The following is a 25,784-nucleotide window of genomic DNA, read 5'->3' on the forward strand; positions in this document are numbered from 1 at the left end:
TGACACTAATAAAGCATCACTCACAGGCAACTAAGCCAGAAGATAATGGGGTAGGGTGGCCAGTTCCTTTCCCCGCATTTCAAATGTAAAGAAAATAATTCTGAAAGCACCACATCAGCTAAAATGGCGCCAGAGATTCCACTACTTCCTTAACACGGTGAGGAACATGGCTATTTATTACGCCAAATATTATAATAAAATAAATTGAAATAATTGACATCCTTAAAGAAGATAAATATTATTAGGATATAAAAAAGTAGTGAATACGTGGAAACATACAATACAACACTTGTCATAACAGTAAGTTAAATATGGTGGGATTGCTAGTATAAGGAAGAAAGTGCTAGCTACAAAGAGGAGGCAGGGGTGGTCAGTGAAAGAGATGGAGGTCAGTGATGATAACGATTTTTTTTTTACTAAGGTAAAAAAAAAGACTAGCGAATAGTATTTTTCGAGTTAATAAGTACCAACATTAGTGAACTAGTAAAATATCAAGAAAAGAGTAAATGAAAAGATTAATATCAAGGCATCAGAGTAACGAAGGCGTGAATAGTAGAAATTATTGATGGTGCACACAAAATAGTAAACTGGATCACGAATCGGCTGTAGAAGTGAACTGGTATAAACATTAAGGTATATGTGAACTAGTGAATAAATAATGAATAGCACAAACAAGATAGGATAAGTATGAAATAGACCAGCGGTCATCAGAACACTGCACTCTCGGGCTAGCGTCTCTTACCCGCGGACAAGACATTGTCCTAGCGTGCATTCGTGGCTGCTGGCGGGTATGCTGTCTCTCTATCCCTTGTGCACGACGGAGCATATTTCCTTACCCTCCATGCACTCTACCCATTTCAGCGAGTGCTGACGACCACGATGGACTGAGCAGCAAGAGGGGAGATAGCTAATGGGGTTAGGGTAGTTTTATTAACGTATACTGCAAAGAAGTGTTATTTGTAATGATTGTTAATGGTGGCACCGTATACGTGAAAATGTGAGGTCCACCATTATATGTAAAGGCTGGTTCACAATAAATCGGCAACCGTTGTCGTTTCGGTTCCCAGTTTATTGTGAACCAGCCTTTAGAAATGCTGTGACGAAATACTATATATAATATCATATCGAAAAACATATTCTTCATGTTGCACAAGAGTATCATTACTCTTTTCTTTAATTTTCTCGTAAATTTCTTCGCAACTAGCACGTAAATTCATTTTTACACACTATTTTATGCACACATTATACAATGACCTGAAACCAACAAAAGCGTTTTGGAAATGTAACAATTCAAGAGCTTTTGTTGTTTACTTCCAACAAATCACTCCTCAGTCCCTAAGTCTGCTTATCGCGCGACACGTGTTGGCGGACTACAGTAGGCGCTAGACAAGATTCACGCCCGTAACTGCTTGGGTTCCGGTGAAGCTACAAAGTTAAAAGTTAAGACTGACCATTCAGCCCGGGTTTTATAAGCTCAGTCCAGGCGGGATCCGAGAAAGCCTGCCTGTGTGCTCGTATTGTACAGTACAGTGACTTGCATTCATGGAAGCCAGTCTACGCTGGTTAAGATGAAACAGTGCTAGTTTGAAATCTAAGTTCGCTGGCTATTTAATCACTTAAAAAAATCTGTATTCTTTGGTCCAACACGGCAGAAAATTCTTGGTTAAATAAACATAAATGAGGTAGTTTTACAATTTATTGCACTACAGAATTGCATAAATAATAAGATAATTATTATACATGTCATTTTCTTGAAAGTGTATCTGACTCAAGAAATAACGGCTGATAATTCTTGATTAAAGAAACACAGTTTTACAATTTATTGCGCTACAGAATTTCATAAAATAATAAGACAATATTATACATTTCATATTCCTGCAAAATGTATCTGACTCAACAAAATAGTAACATTTCGCAACTTGAGACTAGTTAAAAAGAGATAGGAGAGGAGAGGAGGAGATAAGATATTGAAAACAATATTATGAATATCAACAACTATTATAGGAAAATATTCCATTTTAACTTTTTCCTTATTAACAATTAAAAGCTTCATGAAGACGTGTAAAATGTAAAAAAGTTTTTCGTTCTTCAGAATATTGATTTGCTATTTAACTTCTGAGGGACAGATTTCTTTTTATTTATGAAGCTGAAAGTTTGGAGGGTTTGCATTAAATTTATAATAACTGTTGGGATTTAATGAATATTATGCTGACGAGAAATAGTTTTCATTGTATTTATTAACGGTAATTTTGAGAAGACAACAAATTAAGTTTGCAGTAGTTTCTCTATATCTGTATGCTTCCTATCAGGTTTGAATGACTTGATATTTATCATGCACCTGAAGCAGCACAGTCCGGCGTAGGTCGGCGAAACACAACAGTCCTTTCGGGTCACTATTGACGCCACATGCAACCACACTGCGTGTCTGCTTGTGAGAGAAGGTTGAAGGCAGGCGAGCTATACCGTGCGTAAGCCCACTCACGAAGTTATACGGTTATGGGCAGGCCTGGAAGAGGTTTTGCCGGTCTCTGGTAGCGCATGGATATGATTTAGAGGGCATAGTTCGCAGTATTGCGGGGTGTTGCAGCTGGAACATTAGTGATAAACTTGGAAATATACATTATGTAAGTTTCATGGTGTACGCTTAGCATTTTTTAAACTCTACATCCATTTTTTTTCCAAAGACGAGCAATAAAAACTGAATTTATTGCCAATACTTAGAAACAAAAAAAAAAAAAAAAAAAAACAGTGAAAATTGTAATGGTCCCCTATGCATAAGACCATAACATCTTCACAAAGAAAATATACTTAGCATTTTACTTTGCACGATTAAGTCAGACACAATGTTCAGAAATCATTACAAAATACAGAATTAATCAGAAAAAATTTGTGTCACTTTTGCCTGTAAATATTGACCAGAACCATTGAAGTATTCTTGGTTTAATCAGAATGACGTCTGAGGATTATTATTGAGGTAATTTTATTCCTTTTTGAGTTTCGAAACGATACAGGTAGCAAAGAGGTGCATATAACAAAAGAAACGAACTGACCAGAGATGAATTGTTTTACTTTTAATTTCCTTCCTAACCGTAAATAACACTTAGAAAATTTTCAGCTCATGGCTTCATTTTAACAATAGGCCTAACTTTTAACAAATAATGTTTTCCCTAAGTTCAGGCAATTTTGAGGGCATTTACTTATAGAGAAGTCGATACTTACATCTAATGGAATATTAACATTCGTTGATCAGGACGGAGACATGGTCCTGGATTCATGAAGTCTATGTTTGTTCGTTTTAATAAATATGAAGGATTGAGGCTTTCTGGTCTCAGTGCAGTCAGTTGCGTTTCAAAATATAGACTTCTCACCCACAAGAGTCGGCCCGTCCTGTCTTTGGAGAAGAATACATTGTTTTACATCACTAGGTTCACAACAGTCAACGTCTTGAGTGACGTTTGACAGCAGTGAATGCGGGGACAGGCAGGTCAAGTTCTAGAAATCTAGAATTTTTCTTTAACGACGCCCTACCAGTGACTCTAATTAAATTAAAAACTGCCTACCAAAGAGATTGGGCACATTACAAATCAGATGTTAACTCTGGTGAGAACTGATAGAGCACCAAGTCTGAACGCAACCCAAACCCAGAACTTCGTAATCTTGTCAGCAAGCCTGTGGAGCGCAGATAAAATTATAGACCGCTGCATGAACGCACATCGCCGGAGACGGTCTTAATTCTGCAATTGACTTCGTCCAAGCTCTCCTGTCAGTGGCAAAATAGTCGGAAAAAGTCCGCCAGAACAGAATATGCTGTGGCTGCGATGTCTACAAGCATTTATTTTAAAATGTGTTATATTTTGTGTGGATCAGAAAAAAGGCACGATTTACAATAATTTTATTGCATAACATTACGAAAACGTTTTCGTTTTAGATAAATTTTAGCCTATATTTTTAATATCAGTGATTTGTTAATTTATTCCTATCTTAAAAGACAAATATTAATTACATAACTTGAATAAGACTTTCTTGTTGAATTAAATTCAAAAATTTTAATCTGGCGAAAAACATGTTGTTTCCGTTTTCACAATATTTATATTCATGGTTCAATCTTTGTTCCTACATTAGGATTTGTGAAATGAACGTTTGAAAATGGCCTTTAACAGAAACTTTTAAATCTCTTGCATTCATGTCTGCCATCGAGAAGTTATTTATTTTCTTTCGACAGCGCGTATAAAGCTCCCAGGAAACTCGAACGTTAACAAAATGTGTCCGATATTGAATTTCATTACACATACAAGTTGATGCTTCTGTTCACCGAAAGTTGTTTTCTCTCATGATATTTCCAGGAACTCTATTAAAGCTTCATTTTAGAACAAAAGCATGGACTGAATTTTGAGGACAAAATTATAGGAGCAATTGGAAACATATTCGTAAAGATTATTTCTTTTGGTCCTACAGAATTATCTATTATGGTTAACTTTGGTTATTAATGGACAAGAAATCGCTCCAGCGCATAGTGTGCAGTAACGCAAATCTAGCTGGACAAAATTCAAAACTTCTCTGCATTCCGACGAATTGTTATGAAACTTTGTACAGATCTTATAGATAGCACATATTCTTTGTGTACAAACTCTGACTACGATTGTGTAAGAGAAATTACCCCTTTATGCGGGATGGTTTTAGACAAAAATAGTAACTTCTCTCCTATCTAACAGATTTTTATGAAAAATTGTACGGAAGTTACAGGTAGGATATATTTTTTGTGTACAAACTATATTTACGGTTCCAAAAAAGGAAGTACCCCTTTACAGGGGGTGCATTTACACAAGATTAACTTCTCTTCTACATAACAGATTTTATGAAACTTTGTACAGGAGTTACAGGTAGCATATAAGTTACTTTTTGTGTACAAATTCTGATTACATCTGTAGGCCTAGTAGTTGTACAAAGTTGCATAAATATACATTACCCCATAGGAGAGAAGTTGATTTTTGTCTAAATTCACCACTATAAAGAGGTAGTTCCTCTTATAAAACGTAATTAGACTTTGTAGACAAAAAATATCTTCCACCTGAAACTTCTGTATAAAGTTTCATAAAAATGTGTTAGATGGGAGAGAATGTATTAATTTTGTTTAAATGCATGCCTAAAAGGAGTAGTTCCACTTACGGAACCGTAAATATAGTTCGTGCACAAAAAATATATACCCTATATGATACCTGTAACTTCCGTACAATGCTTCATAAAAATCTTTTAGATAGGAGAGAAGTTATTAATTCTGTCTAAATGCACCCGCTATAAAGGGGTAGTTTTTCTTGTGCAAACGTAATCAGAGTTTGTACAAAAATCATATGTGTCACCTGTATGGCATGTACAAAGTTTCATAACAATGCGTTAGATTGCAGAGAAGTTATTAATTTTGTCCAGCTAATGATTTGCATTCTGATTCACTTCGAGTTTGTTAAGGTTAGATAAAAATGTGTCCAACTGATATTCCATATCATGTGAATAATTTTGTAGATCTAAAACACACTCACAGTGATTAAAACTTCTTTAGTCAATGATTCTTTCCTGCTGTTAAGCCAAACATGGAACAGTTATCAGTTAATTACTGATAAATGCGCAAACTTTAAAACGAGGATTCAACACTCTAAATGATGTTGTATTAATGGTAAAAGAGTTGTGACCGGCTATGCTGAAATTCACATTATACTCGAATTTCGAGAACTTTAAAAACATACGTTTTTCAATTGTAATATTTAAACCCTACTGTAAGAAGGAAAATACTTTATAAACTTGTAATTGAAGTTACATTAGTAACAACGTACCTATATGAACAAATTCCATGTTCCAGAACACAATAAATCACTAACAATTGGCTCTTTTTCATCCACTAGTAAGCCTCTCTACGACTGAACCGGAGCGAGAAATGTTAGGAAGAACTCGAAGTTTATACAGTTCTACAGTAAATATAGTTTGCAGCTGATAAATCAGTAAAATCTATTACTCACAATATTCTTCAAATGTTAAAGAACACGAATTCATATTCACCTATGCGTAACTAAACAAGTCGAAATTTGATTTTTGTCCACCTAGATTGAGAAAATTGCACACTGTGCAGCGCCGGGGATCGAATCCGGGTCCCCAGTTCTACACACTGGGTGCTCTAACCACTGAGCTACTGGATCGAATGTTTCTCCCTTAGGGACCTTACTCCATGTTCGACATACACAGACGTATGTGTATATTAAGTCGAAAGTCATCACGGGGCTAAGAACTGTATGCCGTTACATTGCGCCTCTGACTTTACAGTGGTGGCCAAAAGTTTAGAGCACCCCTTTAAAAATTGATACTTTTTAAAATATAATGTTTATATGGAAAGTATTTCCTGAATATTTATTAGTATTGAAAATATACTGGTTCCAACTGAATATGTATAAAGTTTTAATTTTTTATTTTCAAAAATGATTATTTTAAAAATATTTTTGTGTTTTTTAATTTTTTACATTTTTTCAGATAAATGAATTTCTTAATAATGTAAATTAATTTCAAAAGCAACGGAAATATGGTTACGAAACAGTTTAAGGATGGATCTGTTGTAATATCGAGAAAAAATAGAGGTTTCTTATGTTTTCTTCAAGCCACAGAGTGACAACTGTGTTTTATTGCCTGCAATAAACTGTTATTGTTAGGAGTGGTCCCTTTTATTAGGGTTGGATGACTGCAGTTTGGGTGGAAGATGTTTTGTTTATATGCTTCTTCACGCTGCTTGTGTGTATTATAAATATAGATAGATGAAAGGAACTTGTAAAAATATTTGAGAACTTCAGTTGATTAGATGTGTTCGTCAGAATAAGTTGTTATCCGAGTGCTTAAAAGACATTACACAATGGGAAAGAAAGCAGTATCTGAAGCAGTGAAATGGCAAATCATAGGGATGCATAAATCCGGTAGAAATCAAACTTGCATAGCAAAATCACTCGGTGTGAGCAGACATTGCGTCCAGAATACTTTGGCCACTTTCGGAAAGACACAATCGGTAACCGAGAAACTACGTACTGGTCGTCCTCGAGTGACGTCTTCACGTGTGGACAAAACGATTGTGAAACTGGCTAAGAAAAACCGTAGATTAAGTGCAATAGACATTAGTGGTGAATTAAAATCGAACTTGAATATAGAAGTGAGCAGGCGAACTGTCTCCAGACGCCTCACATCTGCTGGGATGCTGTCTCGTATTGCTACGAGGAAACCCCTCCTCACTCCGCAGAATCGCCAAGCCCGCTACGACTGGTGTAAAGATCATCTGGATTGGACTGTGGAGAAGTGGAGCACCGTAATTTTCAGTGATGAATCGTCATTTCAACTCTTCCCCAGCAGCCCTACAAGAATCCGGAGACAGGCTGACGAAAAGTACAGTCCAGGTTGTGTTGCACCTCGAGTTCAGAAGGGAGGAGGTTCAGTGATGGTGTGGGGTTGTTTTTGTGCAAAGGGAATGGGAGAACTGGCATTTGTGGAAGGTACTGTCAACTCAGACACTTATATTCAATTGATGCAAAACTATTTGCTCCCTTCCAAGAGAAAACTACTTGGAAGGAGACAGATTTGGTTATATCAGCAAGATAATGCCCCCTGTCACACTTCTCGGAAAACCAAGGCATGGTTCTCCGAGAATGGTATACCCCTACTGTCTTGGCCTGCTAGGAGTCCAGATTTGAACCCCATTGAGAATATCTGGGAGGTTCTAGGGAAGGAAGTACACAAAAAGAACGTTAAAAATCTTCAAGAACTGAAATTGCAGTTAGCAGCATGTTGGACAACCCTGAAAAAGGGTTATATACAGAATCTAATAAAGTCAATGCCAAAGAGGATACATGCCTGTTACAATGCAAGAGGTGGTCCTACAAAGTTCTAAGTGGATTTCGGAGAGAAACATTGTGTTATTAATAAAAATATAACTTTTAACCCTTTATTTTTTAATAGGAAAATTGTGTTAATTTGTGTGTTGTTTGAAAGAATTGCGACAATTAATTCAGATTTCTTTTTTAAATTGTCTCTTTGCATTTAAGGAACATTTGCAATTAATATTTATTATTAGAAGCGCAAATTACAATTTACAGAAATTGTTATAGCACTGGATTTGTGTTTTTTACAAAAAAATAAAAATGTGCAATTTTGCCCATTCCATGACTTATAACTTTTGATTTCTACATATCGATCTTAAAAAAGACTATTCTTTTCAGCTCTACTAAAATCATATAATTATTTAAAGTTGTGACATGATATATTGACTAAAATTATGTTTTTCAAGGGGGTGCTCTAAACTTTTGGCCACTACTGTAGGTACCGGTACGTAATGCGTTGGGGTGGGGGACTTCAGTGCGTTTCGTTCAGCAGGGAACTTCAGTTGATCGGTTACGTTACGACCGAATACTGCTATTCGTAACAGGCAGCATTCAGCGTCTTGTAAAGAAGAACAATAGCAAGATGCCGAGGACGAAAATTGTGACAATTTCAGATGAGGGAATTTGTAATAATGATACAGATTTTGAGATAAATAATGCTTATATAAAATATTTCAAATATGTCTTCATTGTTTCTGCAGAAGTGGAATGAAGTTTCTCTAAATATAAGGTTGTGTTTTCTAGCAACAGGCAACCATTCTCCTTTGAAAATTTGGTTTGTTATTCACTGCAACAATATATGAAATGAAAAATTATGTAAAACAAAAACGTAATACACTGTGATATTAACATAGTGAAATAATAAGACTGATACTTGTCAATGTCATATTAGGTGTATTTTCTACAGACAGAAAATAAGTAGATAACATGTTGTGACGAAACTGAATACGAGCAGTTTGGAACACGAATGTAGCAAACAAGTTTTAAAAAATGCTGATAAACATTATGGATACTTAGCTCCAACCTCCTGACGTTCGGAGAGCGCCAGTAACATGCGAGCGAGCGCGACTAGTCACGACTACTCTCTCCGCCTCTGCTTGTCAGCGGCAGTAGTTTAAAACTGTGGAGCACGACCCTTCATCTGAGATCGGTTTGATAGGGAGATGCAGAAAGATGTTTAATAATGATAATAATAATAATAATAATAATAATAATAATAATAATATCACATTGCATCGAATGAAATTAAAAGTCACAAAATAAGAAAAATTAGTTGAGTCAGACGTAAATAATCGTACTCACTGAATTTATATAGCCTAAGTTTTTTTAACAGTTTTACTTTTATTAGGGTTAATAAAGTTGTCGAATAACACAAAGGCGCAGTGTAATGAAATAAACTGAATGATAGGCTTAATCTGTACAAATGAATTGACATGGCCCTAAATAGCATGTCCTGCTGTCAAAGCGGTTATTATATGCCTGCACATTTCATATACAGAGTGTCCCATTTATCTTGTGCCCCTATTATAACTTTTTTGTTTGGATAGGTATTGGAATTTTTGTTTTTGAGCGTTATATTGGAACGAGGGGCTAACATGAGTGTGGAGATTTGGTGCATGTAACTACATTATGCTACAAGATACACGTGACGTCATCAATTTTTCAAAGAGCACTACATACTTTAATCATGTTACATTGATTACACACATTAAGACGAGTTCAAAAATGTATCACAATGTCATCTTCCTAAATAATAAAAACAACAAAAGGAAACAAAAACGTACTTCCAATGTGATAACGTTATGCGTTGAGAGTCACAGAAGATGTTCCAAATGGTGACCATTCACATTAATGCACATTCGAAGGCGTTCCCCGAAAGACCGTATGACTGCCCGGCATGTTGCTGATTGGATGGGCACACAAGCCTGTCGAATGTGCTGCTGCATGTCGTCTGGTGTTTTTAGTGGGTTATTTTACGACGCTTTATCAACATCTAGGTTATTTAGCGTCTGAATGATATGAAGGTGATAATGCCGGTGAAATGAGTCCGGAGTCCAACACCGAAAGTTACCCAGCATTTGCTTATATTGGGTTGAGGGAAACCCCTGGAAAAAACCTCAAGTCCCGCATAATACGCTTTTTTGTGTAATATTTTCGATGTAATTTTTAGCAATGTACTGTAACAGCAATGAAACATTTTGGCCATTGATTGGAATTTTTTGCTGGTCAGTTTGTTATCCTTTAGTATATTGAAGTGACTGTGAATGTGATTACAATGAGTGTTAAAAGAAAAGCGATTTCTATGTCGGAAAAATTGGAAGTCTTACGAAAATACAAAGAAAAAAGTATCTTAATCAGAAACATCTTTCTGATTCATTAAGAATCCCATCATCGACATTAAGAATGATAATAAAAAATCGCGACTCAATCACTGCAGCTGCGACGTCGGGAGGCTGTATGCGCAGGAAAGAGAAGTGTGGAGAACACGCACACGGCAAACAACTATAAATTACTTTTTTTTTTTTTTTTTTCGAAAGAATTAAGTACAGTACATATTGTAAATGTCTTTGACATACAGTACAGTAATTACATAATGGAGTAATACTGTATTGCCTTTCATGAATCATGTATTTCAATAAATAAAAATGCTAATAGACACTGTATAGCCTATAAGTCAAACTTAGTATTCTCGCCTAATACGCGGTCCCTTGAACAGCGTCTTATCGGGGTTTTACTGTATTAACCCGTAAAATTAGAACCACTGGTGGTAGAAATGTGATTTTTATTTCTGTGTGTTCAGAAAACATTAAACATTCATCACATATGCATGCAGGGTCCCTACAACATACCAATTATTCGAGCGCGCTTGTTATTTGATCTTGAGACTTTCTAAGCTGCGAGTATGCGTACCCATCCATATGTTGCAACGCAGCTCTGCCGCTATTGGCTATCGCCGATAAGCGGACACGCCTGCAAACGTCAGGAGATTTGAGCGCGACTGTATTAAAATTTGTGGCAATTTAAAATGAGGAAATTTATGATAATGATACAGAGTTTGAGAGAGATAATGCTTGTGTAATATATTTCAAATATGTCCTCATTGTTTCTGCAGAAGTGGAACGGGGGTTTTCTGTATTTAAGACTGTGTTTTCTAGCAACAGATAATCGTTCTCATTTGAAAATGTGGTTTGTTATTCACTGTAACAATGTATGAAATGAAAAATTATGTAAAACAAAAACGTAATACACCATCCTATTAACAGTGAAATAAAAAGGCTTATACTTGTCAATGATATATTAGGTGTATTTTCTACAGACAGAAAATAAAATGTATTTAAAATAGTGCACTTTTTCTTTAACAAAGAAAATGATGTCTTTAAACTTTTCTTTAGCAGATAGTTGTTTTTGGAAGTCAGGAGTGGCTCCCAAATGTTGAGGACTAACTTACCGTGATGATAAGCATGAGTTCAAACGAACGAAAGACACTGCCTTAACTCTGAGGTGCGCACTGGTGGCATAACGGCATGACTAGGAGCACACTGATCAGAGTACAGTGTCTGCACTGCTGGGCGAATGATCTGTGTCAATACAGAATTTGGAGGAAGGTCACTAAGGGAAATATTAGATCCGGTGCTGTGGATCGAGCCTCGCGTAGCTCAGTGGTTAGAGCGCTCAGAGTGTGTAGAACTGGGGACCCGGGTTCGATCCCCGTTGCCGGAAAAATTGTTCTCCATTAATAACTAATGGAAACATCTTGTTGACAGAAAATCTAACCAAATTAATACTGCACTACAGCCTGAAATGACGCAGGAATTAGGACGAGACAGCATCAGACTAGCAAGGACTAATAGCTACTTGAATATAATCATAATGAAAGCGGAGAAGAAATTCATCACTCTCATTTGGTTTTTAGAAATTACATTTCCTCTCCTTCAATGAATTGATGAATAATGAGCGAGGAGAGTGGTGGAACTCTTGCTAGTTTAGTGATAGTCTTTACAATATAATAAATAAATCCACTCAATCTCTCGTACGTCGAAATAGTTCAAATTATTGTGTCACAATTCTTGTAGTTTTGAACTACTTTGATTTTGTATACGAGTAATAAAAGATACAAATTATAGAACTGATTTTAATTGAAAATCGATTTGCAACTTCGATTTCCCTGTGACCACTCGCCGTCCGTTGTATTCCCAGCAGTCAGCTCGACCTATCTGTTTCAGCGAAGTAGTGGCTATTGAAACAGATTATGTTTGATTGCCTACGTTGCAGTTACCTTCGAGTTTGGTCTTTTTTTTTTACTTCGTTATTTAACGATACTGTATAAACTACTAGGTTCTTTAGCGTTGATGGGATTGGTGATAGCAAGATTGTATTTGGCGAGATGAGGCCGAGGATTCAGCATAGATTACCTGACATTCGCCTTACGAACCAGGTAATCAGCCCAAGCAGGGATCGAGCGCAACTCCAGATCGGCAGGCAAGCGACTCAGCCGCCGGTGGCTGGTTTGGTATTTGAGTAAAGACAAGAAGACCAGCTATTGGACAACACTGATGAAAGCACTATTGTGCTGCTATAGGGACAATTGCATATTGCCTGTGAAGCAAGAAAGAATATGAAACACCATTACATAGGAGGCCATCCAGTAATCGAACATTTTTAAGTGATTCTCCAGTTACATGTGAAGAGTCTTTAAACTTTCAATTATTAAAGGTGAACGTCCAGTTCGTCTTACTGAGCCTCATACTCGTATATTCATGTGTTACCGTTATTATTTACAACTTGTACAGAAAACGGACATAATGTGTGTTTATCATTCCTGAAGAGAAGGGAATGTATGCACAAGCTCTGTCACAATATTGACGAGTAGGCTGGGGACTGACCCGTGGCACTTGTCTTCGGTTAGAAAGAGCCGTCTGCTCCGGGTACGGGCGGCTGAATTCGCCGGTTCTTTGCACACATTAGCGTTTGAAATCCCGCACCATCGCACAGTCGCGCGTTAGAAGGAAACTGAAAAATCATTTTGATAGCAGAGAGCGCTTAATGTCGATTTCTTTTATTGCCCTGACAAATGTGATATTAGACGTTGCCATTGTGTTGCAGACATCGCACAAGTGCAGTTTGTGGTGCTCAGACAGACTGAGGCCAATTAACAAAAGAAATAAAGATCTATAGTGAAATCTTTATCCATTAACAAGAACAAAGTACTCTGCAGAGACAAGATATGACATTCTGTTGCCATGGAGTCGACTCTTACCAATCTGGACACTTCTTTAGGTTGTGCCTATTATGTACTGCCACAGTCTGTATCTTGTCTAAGAACAGCCATATTGGTCTACTCTCTGTTTATTTGACAAAAAGTGTTTCGTTTCTTTTCTGCCGAATATTAAGGTTATATTTAAATACAGTACATTGTAACGATTAGCATGTCAAATCCTGGTTGGAGGAAGTTATCTGCTCAACAAATTGAAGCAGAATTGCTGGTAACTATCGGAGTTGGATCTCGAACTCATTTCCCCATCGCTAATTTAAATGTCAATGTCATCAATGCCATAGCCCCACAGTGCAGCGTGCTGTATACGTACCAGAGAGCGGCCGTTCGCTGAACAAAGTGAAAGCACAGTGCCAGCTTAGACCCCTAGGACGTCGAAAAAATACAGAGCATGACAAGGAAAGTTAAACTGTATTGATGCACAGTAAGAGATTAATTTTCAACCACTGATAATGACACTTTCATCTTCCCTTTGTTAAGCAATCTCTTTTTACCTGAATCTTTTATTGCTGAGTTTCAATTCCTCTACACAGTTCGGCCAGTATTCTTCTCCACAACTTCAGGAGGTTGTAATAATTTTATAAATTCTATAATTTTTTTTTGTGACTGTGATCAGAATTAAGTTTTTGGGTACTCCACCGTGTTCTAGAACATTATAATCTGTAGGAATTTTTAGGCTTTCATGGTGACTGTGATCAGAATTAAGTTTTTGGGTACTCCACCGTGTTCTAGAACATTATAATCTGTAGGAATTTTTAGGCTTTCATGGTGACTGTGATCAGAATTAAGTTTTTGGGTACTCCACCGTGTTCTAGAACATTATAATCTGTAGGAATTTTTAGGCTTTCACGGTGACTGTGATCAGAATTAAGTTTTTGGGTACTCCACCGTGTTCTAGAACATTATAATCTGTAGGAATTTTTAGGCTTTCACAGTGACTGTGATCAGAATTAAGTTTTTGGGTAGTACTCCACCGTGTTCTAGAGCTTTATAATCTGTAGGAATTTTTAGGCTTTCACTGTGACTGTGATCAGAATTAAGTTTTTTGGTACTCCACCGTGTTCTAGAACTTTATAATCTGTAGGAATTTTTAGGCTTTCATGGTGACTGTGATCAGATTTAGGCTTTTGGGTACTCCACCCTGTCCTGGAACTTTATAATCTGTATGAAGTTTTAGGCTTTCGCGGTGACTGATCAGAATTAGGCTTTTGGGTACTACCGTGTCCTGGAACTTTATAATCTGTATGAACTTTTAGGCTTTCACGGTAACTGTGATCAGAATTAGGCTTGTGGGTACTTCACCGTGTCCTGGAACTTTATAATCTGTATGAAGTTTTAGGCTTTCATGGTGACTGTGTTCAGAATTAGGCTTTTGGGTACTACCGTGTCCTGGAACTTTATAATCTGTATGAAGTTTTAGGCTTTCATGGTGACTGTGTTCAGAATTAGGTTTTTGGGTACTATCGTGTCCTGGAACTTTATAATCTGTATGAAGTTTTAGGCTTTCACGGTGACTGTGATCAGAATTAGGCTTTTGGGTACTACCGTGTCCTAGAACTTCATAATTTGTATGAAGTTTTAGGCTTTCGCGGTGACTGTGATCAGAATTAGGCTTTTGGGTACTCCACCGTGTCCTGGAACTTTATAATCTGTAGGAATTTTTAGGCTTTCACGGTGACTGTGATCAGAATTAGGCTTTTGGGTACTACCGTGTCCTGGAACGTTATATTGTTTTCATTTCTCCGGAATTGGATCCATTCTACGGTGTGAGAAGAGACAGAACCTCCTGTGGAATTCTAACCTCTCGGTTTTGTGGGGAGACGGGCACGGGTCGTCGCGTCAGCACAGAACAAAGCGTCGGGCCACGCACAATGAAAACAACCGACGTCTATATCGCGCACTTGACGAAACTCCAATTTTCCAATTAAATATTTCTATGGGAAGCTTTCAGCCTCACACCACTGGAAATAACTGGTTCATCGCTATGAGTCACGGCTGCGAGTCTTTGTTCAGCAATCGAGTCATGAATTTAGTGGATGTCCTGACTTTATTTCAAGAATGACGCAAGTAATCCCTCAAAGCACCCTAATCCACTGTTCTAGAAACTTAATAGCAAGTATACAAAACCATGTGAATATTATATTCAAACATACCTTATGCATTCAAGAGATACACTGTTATTGTATTCGTGAAATTCATTTGAGGAATACTCCGGTGCGTACGTACTTATACATAAAACACGCTTACTCTTCTACGTCATACCTAGAGAAATCAGTACACATAATTATGTCTACATGAATATAATTTACGCATAGTTCGTTTTCTGACAAGAAGGCCTTTCTTTTTGTTGTCCATAACTTAAAATTAATACGAATTAATTATTTATTGCATTACGAAGGGGCAGATATCCGGCGATATTGGTGGCACAATAAGAAAGGGAAGCAAAATGCAATTTATACAAAACACAACAAAATACAACACAAAGAACACAACAAAATACAAACAGAAAACGGAACAAAATATAACACGCCATAGAAAACAAATCAAACATCACAATTACAAAACAATAACATAAATATAAAATCACAAATGAACACGACTCATAACACAAATACAGGAATGCAACACAAAGACTTTAGATGAAGAAACTACGGGACACAAATCTTAACCAATTTTAAACTACACATATCCAAAACCTTTCGCAACACTTTCAGTAAACACAAATGAATCAGCAGGATGTAAAAAAACACAAACAGAACACAGGAAAATGGTAAAGCAACCTAAGAAACTCTGACGCAATAATTAAATATTCATTACACAATAAAACCTATATAACATTCAGCTAATAATAAAAATGATTTTATAACTACTAGTATTCTTATTAAAACGGCCTATCTAAGTTATTTTTAATATATTAATTGTCAGAAAAGAGCCCTTAAAATCCACTGCAGGTAGCTGGTTCCAGTCTATTGTTGTCCTATTCAAAAACAGAAAGTTTCCTTTACCAGTTCTCTGTTTCCTGCTTTAATAAGTATTTCTGGACACGTTGCACACACCGTGCTATTACGTTCCATATGTATGACGCCGAATAAATTTAGGCGGAAACAATTCTTTGTACTGAAATCACACGCTGTGAAGCAATCTGCACAGTTCATAATCGGTGTCTTTCGTCTTCTCCTACATAGCGATTCTCCTCTCCACTTTATGGAAACATTCGGGCTTGTTAACAATCTCTTTTTGTCGGTAATAACTGACATGTGGAGCGGTCATGCGCATTAACTTGTATGCTGCATCAACGCTTGTAAACAATTCGGACATTCTACACGATTTCCGCTTTCTGTGTTCGCATTTTCTCTCCTCTCCTATCACCTTGTGATGTTCTTAATCATTGCTGACCTTGACTGTTGGGAACTACCAGGTAACTGTTTATTTGCAGAATTGGTCTTCAGTTACTCAGTCTCCTGCCAATGAGAAAAGAAATTACAAGAGCTTTCTTGTTCTGGAGCGGAGAATACACATGTCTACGGCATGATGCTGTAGCAGACACTTCATGAATGGGCTGTGAATGCCTCGTTAAACAACCTGAATTCATGAAGGACAGAACTGGGCACCACAAAGGCCTTGTGGTCGCTATTTATTTGTACTTATTTTTGTGAATATTGTCTACGATTTAAAGTATGTAATAGTCTATATAATCCTACATAGATATACACGTATATACGTTCGTTGTAGAAGTCTGGCTTTCGAATCGCCTAACCATTAGGCACAACATCTATCACTGGTGTTACGTAAGTTGCCGCTCAGTTGTATTCAAGACTCTGACGTACGATTGTAAAAAGAAAGAATATTTACTCGTACATAACCGTGGAAATTGACAGACGGTAACGTTTGAGACTTGTATTCGGAAGGTCCTGGGTTTAAACCCCGTGGCTGACCAATCTGACTGGGTTTTTTCATGGTTTCCCTCAGTCACAAGGGCAAATGTCGGATTGGAAATTAAATATCATGATTCATCACTGCCTTAATCACCAATATCATAAACATTAAAGCAAAACCTAAATCAGTTACATGCACACAAACCATCTATAACACACGACAATATAAATAAACTAAACAAAAATATTTATATGATCTATATCAATTTGTACCCAAGAATATAAGACGTTAACATGTATTAAAACACACCGTGCTCATAATCAATTTAGGAGTTACATTAACTGGACGGGGATGCCGATGATGATAGTCTGGTTCAAATGTAAAGGAGCTTGTAGAAGTAGAGTCGAGTGTGAATGGGGCATGTTAGAATCAATGTTCAACAAATGTTCTTTTTCTTGAGCATAGATTACACTCTTCAATTTGTTCCATTATCCTGATGTATAGTCGTCATCGGTAATCTTCCTGGCCTTTGGATCCGCGGTTCGAGGGTTCAAACCCGGGAGGGGGCGATGGAATGGCGATAAAATACTAGAATAAATTCCTCCGGAATGGAAGTAAGCCATCGTAGATCCATGCCATGTAACAACGCTGTCTCTGGTAGATGACTTCAGGCAAAATTAGCCGATAATTTCTCATTTAAATTTCGCCCCTGAATAACCCCGCAGTTGAAAACATGAAGCTGCTGCTGTTTTACTTCCCTTGAGGAACAAGCCTGCTGGCATTGCCTCAACATGAAGAGAGAAGCTTCACCTCTAAAAAGTACATGTATCACCATCACATACATGAAGTGAGAGTCAATAAGAGAGAAGCTTCACCTCTAAAAGTACGTGTATCACCATCACATACATGAAGTGAGAGTCAATAAGAGAGAAGCTTCACCTCTAAAAGTACATGTATCACCATCACATACATGAAGTGAGAGTCAATACGAGAGAAGCTTCACACATGTCTGCACTGCCGTGTTGTCTACCGCACCGCAAAATAGGATAGTTTCAGTGATCATGCTTTGATATTTTTGTTTTTTTATTATTATTATTTTATTTTATTGGCTTATTTTACGACGCTGTATCAACATCTAGGTTATTTAGCGTCTGAATGAAATGAAGGTGATAATGCCGGTGAAATGAGTCCGGGATCCAGCACCGAAAGTTACCCAGCATTTGCTCGTATTGGGTTGAGGGAAACCCCCGGAAAAAAACCTCAACCAGGTAACTTGCCCCGACCGGGATTCGAACCCGGGCCACCTGATTTCGCAGCCAGACGCGCTGACCGTTACTCCACAGGTGTGGACGATATTTTTGTTCTAAGAAGATGGGTGGGGTATAAAATATTTGCAAACAACTTACTTAACGGAACTTTACTGATATAACTTTCTTAATGACTGTTTAAAATGCAAAAGGTCACTTATCTAATAAAAGACTGCACTGTTTCGTTGCCATCTGCCTTCTCGACACTTAGCTATGTCCTAGTCATAGCCCCTGTTTCACACGACGTATTCGGTAGTTTCATTTCGCTTTAGTAAATTGTCGTTTCCCGAGTCTGTCACGTTTAATATAGTGTGGGTTCTATCCTAGAAGAATTGTTAGGCTTGGTTTTCGACCTCGTCTCTGTTAAAATTTTCTAGGGGAACACGCCCACGAACCTGACACCGCATGACCTTTTCCCGCCATATCGCGGTCCATCCGCTGAACGTGGGCGTTGCCGACACAGAGCATTAAGAAGCGAGCGAAGTGATCGATCGATTCAGTGTCGTTAGATGCTGCGAGTGTGATGACTCATTACGATAATCGCCAGCTCCTTCATTGTCGTCGATGCATCACTTCTTGGGAAGCTACATAATTATAATTGTTATCAGCGCCGTTGTTCTTTTGTGCTTTTGTTGTTGTTCCCTTGACAACGCTTGTTTCGGAATGTGACAAATGAAAACGTAACAAGCTTTCTTTTAGATTGTTATTATGGGATTTTTTGCACATTTATTCTGCGAATTAATAGGTTGTGGCTCTGCAAATACAAATGTACTTTTATACATATTGCGCTTATTATAATTACAATAGATTATTTATCTGTCGACGACCTGAGAAATTTTAACTAAACGATTTGCGGTATACATTTTGTAATGTCTGTTGGAAAAGTAAAAAGGACCGGCTGTGCGTCTGACAGAAACATCGTGTTGCACAAAATCCAAGAATACGATGTGGAATATAAAACATGCACAGCGACGGCTGCATGTAGATGGGTGACAGTTGGAGTTGTGAAAATGATTTTCGAACTCAAAGACCCCGAGAAACTGACATCGCAGAACGTGGGCTAGACTGCTGCGAAGGGATAGCAGCGAGCTCTATTTAGTACATCTGTACGCTTTACAAGCCAACGATTGACTATCACGGCACGGGCCTGACATTGACCGTGGGCGAGATTGAAATCCTCCTCATCATCATTATTTAGTTTTTCATATTACAAGAGTTGCAACTTTTTCTGAAACTACACAGTCCTTCACAAAACATCAGATTAAAAATTCTTTCGTTTCCGTCAAATAAAGAAATGCTTGCTAGGTTGCAACAGGCCTAGGGATGTGACAGCACTTCCGGCTAATTCGTTGCATGCACTCTTGAGCATTGCAAAGTGTTTATAACGTAATTCCCATAAATTATCTCTCTTCGTTTAAATTACAGCCTTATGTTCGATTTCCCTTCCAGCGATCTCGTGCGCTGGGTTGCATACCATGTAGGGACTCCAGTTTAAAATTAAGAATAACTACGATACTTTCATTACAGTTATTCTTAAAAACACACGACTTCCTTTTCTCAGATGAAGATGCGCTGTAACCTATTCCTTGTGCCAAACTTTCCTTCAAATAGGAACAACGCTGTTTAGTCCCACACGATATAACATGTTATTCTTGTTGACTTGTACTTCAGTATCCCGGGATCAAGGAATTCTTAATTTGTCGCACTCAGACTACTAGTGGAGAAGGAATGTCCAGTAGAAATTACTTTAGTCTCTCGAAAGATAAAAGCTATCAGTTCAATGAGGAACAGGAATGGAATTACTACATCGTATAAGTGTGCAGCATAACACAAGATCCTGCGCGTGCTGTGAAGGAATATTTACATCTCGCTTCATTAAAAGAGATGCGTGTCATCTTTCTAGCTGATAAGTGTTCTTCGTCAGAAAATACAGTTAACAACAAGCTTCGATTGCAGTGCTCTTGACAAGCAACCAAGACCACTCAATCTTGCTATCAGCAATGAAGTCAGCCAGTCACTCTCTTTATGGAAATAACTGCGAATTGCTGAAATACAAATATGGCTGCAATCTTGGAACACAATTCTTGCAAGCATGACCTCCCGTACGTAACATATTCAAGTAAATGCGGAATAACTCACCTGAGAAGAGTTGAACCAGCCCTGTGATGATTATGATGAAGAGGGCTAGGAGCTTGGCGTACGTGAAGACGTCCTGCACCCGAGTGGCCCACTTGACTTCCCAGCAGTTGACGAATGTCAGAACCACTGCAACACAAAAGGAAACATACAGCACGCTAAAAAACAACAGCTCTGCAAAACAAGATTATTTATTTATTTATTCATTTATTTATTTATTCTGATTTTTCGGTTTAGACACTTTTGTCTCTTTCCGTTCACTGTTCTAGCCATCTTATTTGTGGTCTTCTCTGATCTCTTCGTCCTGTTGGTCTGTAGGATAGAGTTCCTTTTGGACAACGGGAATTATTCACTTACTTGTTTACTTATTTATTTTATTTACTTCTTTTTCACTGAGATATTTGTCTATTTATTTATTTATTTACGTATTTACTTATTTATTTTATGGACTTATTGACTTCTCTTTCACTTATTTACTTCTTTTTCACTTATTTATTTATTCGCTTATTTGTTTATTTATTTATTTACTTGTTTGTTTTATTTGGTTATTGCTTTATTATTATTTTATTGTTATTTATTATTTATTTATGTATTCATTCATTCATAGTTAATACAGAACGGTGATGTTGGAGATCAAAGACTGGAAAGTACAAAATCTCGTTCGACACAGTGAGTTGTATTCGGTAGTGACCTGTCTGTGCATCATTCTTGTTGACAGTCCGCACTGTCGCTGTGACCCGACCTTAACGATTAACAGTTTCCCCTTCCAAACTAAAACACGAAGCCCACCGCAGACATGCTCCACGTCCTGCTACATTCGTTACTTCTTCGTTTTCTTTATTTCTTTGGTTTACATCTTAAAAGAGTAATGCCTTCTCTTAAAGCATAGGCCTATATCGTCCTCTCATCATTTAACATTAATTTTAATCAGGGCTTTAAATGAACCGGAAGCTGTTACTTTCGCGGACTCGATGCTGTTAATAACGAGAACGAAATTAATATTATCAGTGGGCTGACGCCGAGCGTTACGGGAAATATTTATATACACATAAAATAATATATAAATTCTGGAAATGTTATCATTGTATCATATTTACAGAGACGGAAACCACAAACGGTTGTCATTTCATTCAGCTGAAAAAAAAAAAATAGATTGTATAAAATGCACAAGTCTTTAATATTTTACATCGACGCGTATTATTACTAGCGAAAGGAAATGATTCCCGGTTCTGTACTTGTGGCTGAACCTCCGTATCGCAGTCGTTGAAACTGATACTCAGGTCGCAGTTAAAAAACAATAAGAAATCTTAGCAGTGGCCTATGACATCGGATCAAGTGTTGCCGAGTCCGGCCCTTTTAATTTATTTAACTCCGCACTACTGCACTCCAACTACGAGAAATGACACGAAGCGGGGTGATGCTGTGAATGAATGTTTATGTCATAAGGTCACACACGTGGGTACTCTTATCTCTGTTGGCTAGCTCTCACAGCACAAACCATAACATTAATGCACACATATTGATACTACCCTAGTTACAAAATTAGATCACAGTTAATCTCCTGGTCTTTTAATCCCTTCATACAGGAAATAACATATGTAGGAGAGCGCATGGTTTTTAAACTGACGTTATAACGGTAATATTATCTATCTACTTCGTTCCAATAGATGACGCAATAGTAAACACATTCCTTTCACGGTTGATCTCCTGGTTGGAGAACAGTATAGGCCTACTCAGTGCACATCAAAGGCATGTTGCAAGTGTATAGCGAATGCTATAATGCAATATGTCGCTGTCAGTATTTAATTGAAAAAGTGTATTGAAATATCGTATATAATTAAAACGATCCAGAACAGACAACATCCATTTCTTATGAGACGGAACGGAAAGGTTCCTGAAATTTATGAACCAGGACGGTTGGAGTCCTGTTTGTTCTTCAACACCGGATTGTTTTCCTAACATAGAGAAGTAATTTACAGTCCGGCGAAGAACATGTTCATTGAAAACAGAAGACATTTTATACTATAGCCAGCACCCCTTCCTCAGCGTGTCACCGATGGAGTGCCCTCACATGTCTTGTGATGTCACGTGAGGACAGCCATGCCAGCAATTTGCTTGCTGTCCACAAAACTTGAGATAACTGTTCAAAACAGCCTCTTTGACCCGGAGGGCGAACACATATCACAATGTCACAATTAATTATGGGTCAGCTGTATGTTGTTGTTAAGTGCTGTGTGACGATAATACCAGCGTTGGCCAACCAAGCCATAAATTATAACTTTTTGCGATATTTTTAACCCTGATACGAAATGCGATAACACTTATGAGATAATGCGATAATGTTCGTTAATCATATCATTCATTCCACTTTGCTTTCTTTATTAAGAAATGAAACACTTTGACTTTATTCTTTTCTTTTGCTTTTCTCTGGGTAAATGTTTTAAATCTCTCACGATTCTCAGGAATGAGACCTCGTTCTTCTCCAGTCAGTAGTAAGCTTGCTGATCAGTTAATCAGAATAGTCTGTTTGTAGCTGTCGTTGGTGAGAAGTGAATGGAAGTTTATTTAGTATTGTGTAAAATTTTGATAGTATGGCATTATTATTAATATTGTATGTTTGCAATAATTTTGTGGAAAATTCGGTAATTTTTAGGCTACAATTCCATAATTTTGTGTTTAAAGGCTGGCAACGCTGGATAATACGATAATGATAACGATAACGTGTTTGAAAAGGATAGGGCTTGCTGTTAACCTTGATGCGGTTATTCTCACTTCCTGCCTTGGTTTCAACTATTTTCTCGTGTAATCACAAAGACAGTCCTAGCTTGTACTGTACAAACTGTTTTTATTTTTAGAACAGACGAGGCTTGTACAAATACCTCAAATTACTAATAATTTTTTCACAATTCTATGTTTTCTCGCCCAAGGAAAGGAAAAAGCTAGAATTTACTTTTTGTTTGTTTGTTCTCCCCCTACCGGTAGGCCGAACTAGTTAGAAGCTGAATTGTGAACGTGGAATCGCCTGCATCTGCTTCTCATACGAAGCATCCCGCGTCACTGCTTACAGCTCAACAATGTGTGGCTCTATTACGTATGTGTGTATATTTTAGCATGCAACATTATTCATTACACAGCGTAATATTACATGCCTTGGTTTTTTTTATTAGGAATTTATAAATATTTTTCTTAATTATGTACTATGCACTAATAATAGTTAATGTACTGAAAGTTTGGGCAATTTTATAGTTTATGTTGATAAATACTATTGTTTTGTTTTCTTGTACGCATGATTGTATGTAAGCGAGTATGTATGTGTGTAGCTTTTGCTAAGCGAATAAAATCATTGAATGTTCGTTCCCCACTGATTCTGAGGACATCCTGGAGCCATTTTGTATTCCTACACTTCATTGTTGGATTCAGATTATCGAATACATTTTGGATGTTGTACTGATTTCGCGCTTTTGGCCGGGCGCCTCATTGATTTCGATTCTGCGGGCTCATTATGATGACGTCAGCTGACTGGGGCAGCGCGCTAGACTTGTTGGCGTCTGAAATTTGTTCCCGCAGGAATCGCGCCGGCTGCGATTTCTAAGGTGAGGAAAAACTAAGCAGTTGTTTAGAATTGTTGATTTAAATGAATGTTTGAACTCAAGGAGACTTAAATTGAAAAATAAATTACATAAATATGACTACATGTATACGTTAACACTAATAAGGAAATTGATGAGTTCGTGTCGAAACCTCCCCTCAAACTACGTACACAGGCACCTCTGTCAGCAGATAGACAAGTATAAAAAAGCTGCTCATGATTGTGAAGGTGTCCAAAAGGACAACTCACTTTTACCTGCGCAAGTTTTGGACCATCGGACCACAGAGAGACACCCTACAAGGTGATCTACCCTGTCATTGCGCGTCAGTGCCCACTAATTTGTTTGTGTACACGTGACGTTCGGTGACTGCTGGCCGCAGACAAGAATGCTATTAAATAATGCAATGATTATGGCCTTGGGTCTTATTATACGTAAATCAACGACCGCGTCAAGTATGATGTAACTAATGTGTCAAACCTGAGAGCTTGTTCATCTCGTGCGATCCACTTCCTCGCATTATCTTTCCGCTGTGCCGACTTCAATTGCAGGATTCGGCGGAATTTAATGCTGTATTTGTTCTAATAAAACTTTCAGTGAAATTGTGTTTTCTTTCTTAAACGGCCCCAGGGAAGATTACTTTCTGTATGGCCCTCGTAATTGCGCTCGAGTGGCCAAAATTTAAGTACTTGTTTTGATATTATTAACATAGTGGAAGAAAAAAATAACTCTTCTATCTGCCCCAATGAGAATTTTTGCTTGTAAGTTATGTAATGAGGTAAGTTGATAATGTAATTAAGGTGACTTATAATTCCTTAAGTTAACAATAGTTTGGTTTAATAGAAATAGGTTTAATTTTGCTTTATTTGTAGTACTCGTATTTTAATAGGATTTATTTATAGCATAGTCCTTATTTATAGTCATATATTTATTTATTTATAATTAATTAATTTTACGTTTATTTTAGCTACGTAATTTTATTGTTGTAATTATGTAATGTTATTAGTTGGGAGGCCGGAAGGAACAAGACCTTTGGGGAGGTCGTGACGTAGATGGGAGGATAATATTGAAATGGATTTAAGGAAGGTGGGATATGACGGTAGAGACTGAAATAATCTTGCACAGGATAGGCACCGATGGCGGGATTATGTGAGGGCGGCAATGAACCTGCGGGTTCTTTAGAAAAAAAATAAAAGCCATTTCTAAGTAAGTAAGTACTGTATATTATACATAGTATATCACTGCCAGGCAATTGCAGTGCTAATATACATAATAGACAGCATTGACCGAACTCTATACCACGAGGTCAAACAAATTAGTGAGCAGCATATTTAAAAATAAGAAAGATAAACGGATCCGCAGCAGATGTAAACGAAGAGCAGCTTCTGACAACACTAACACATCCACATCATCACGCTGCCTGTGGTTTACTGTTTATAATTTATTTCCTGCAATATTATTATTTAATGCAGAAGTACAGCTGCCTTCACTCATATTAATAAACTTCTGTTCATTATCTGTAATCCGAAAAATGAGGTGCTAGGCTGCATTATAACTTGTACGGACGCGGTCTGCATATTGCATATTACTCGTCTACATTTTCCAGAAGTGAAATGAATGCTTGGACTCCATCAGCCCACAAGAAGTGCTGATCCTGTAACAAAGAGGCGTTAGCCTGGAGGCTGTTCGAACTCTCGATGGAAACGAG

At 37.5% G+C, this 25,784-nt stretch overlaps 2 protein-coding genes across 4 annotated transcripts in view; one reads left to right on the plus strand and one right to left on the minus strand.

Moving 5' to 3' along the window:
- The window catches only part of Atg9 (autophagy-related protein 9), a 204,820-nt gene that overhangs the window by 44,685 nt on the left and 134,351 nt on the right, over nucleotides 1-25,784 (plus strand). The gene's annotated exons all lie outside the window — the stretch shown is intronic.
- Nucleotides 1-25,784, minus strand: part of LOC138697496 (large neutral amino acids transporter small subunit 1) — a 111,580-nt gene that overhangs the window by 22,448 nt on the left and 63,348 nt on the right. For all 3 annotated transcript variants that reach the window (XM_069822785.1, XM_069822788.1, XM_069822786.1), the window contains exon 3: nucleotides 20,493-20,618. In XM_069822785.1, the coding sequence (XP_069678886.1) occupies nucleotides 20,493-20,618 (126 nt within the window). The remainder of the gene's footprint in view (nucleotides 1-20,492; nucleotides 20,619-25,784) is intronic.

This window comes from Periplaneta americana, chromosome 4 (genome assembly GCF_040183065.1).
Source record: "Periplaneta americana isolate PAMFEO1 chromosome 4, P.americana_PAMFEO1_priV1, whole genome shotgun sequence".
Classification (NCBI taxonomy): domain Eukaryota; kingdom Metazoa; phylum Arthropoda; class Insecta; order Blattodea; family Blattidae; genus Periplaneta; species Periplaneta americana.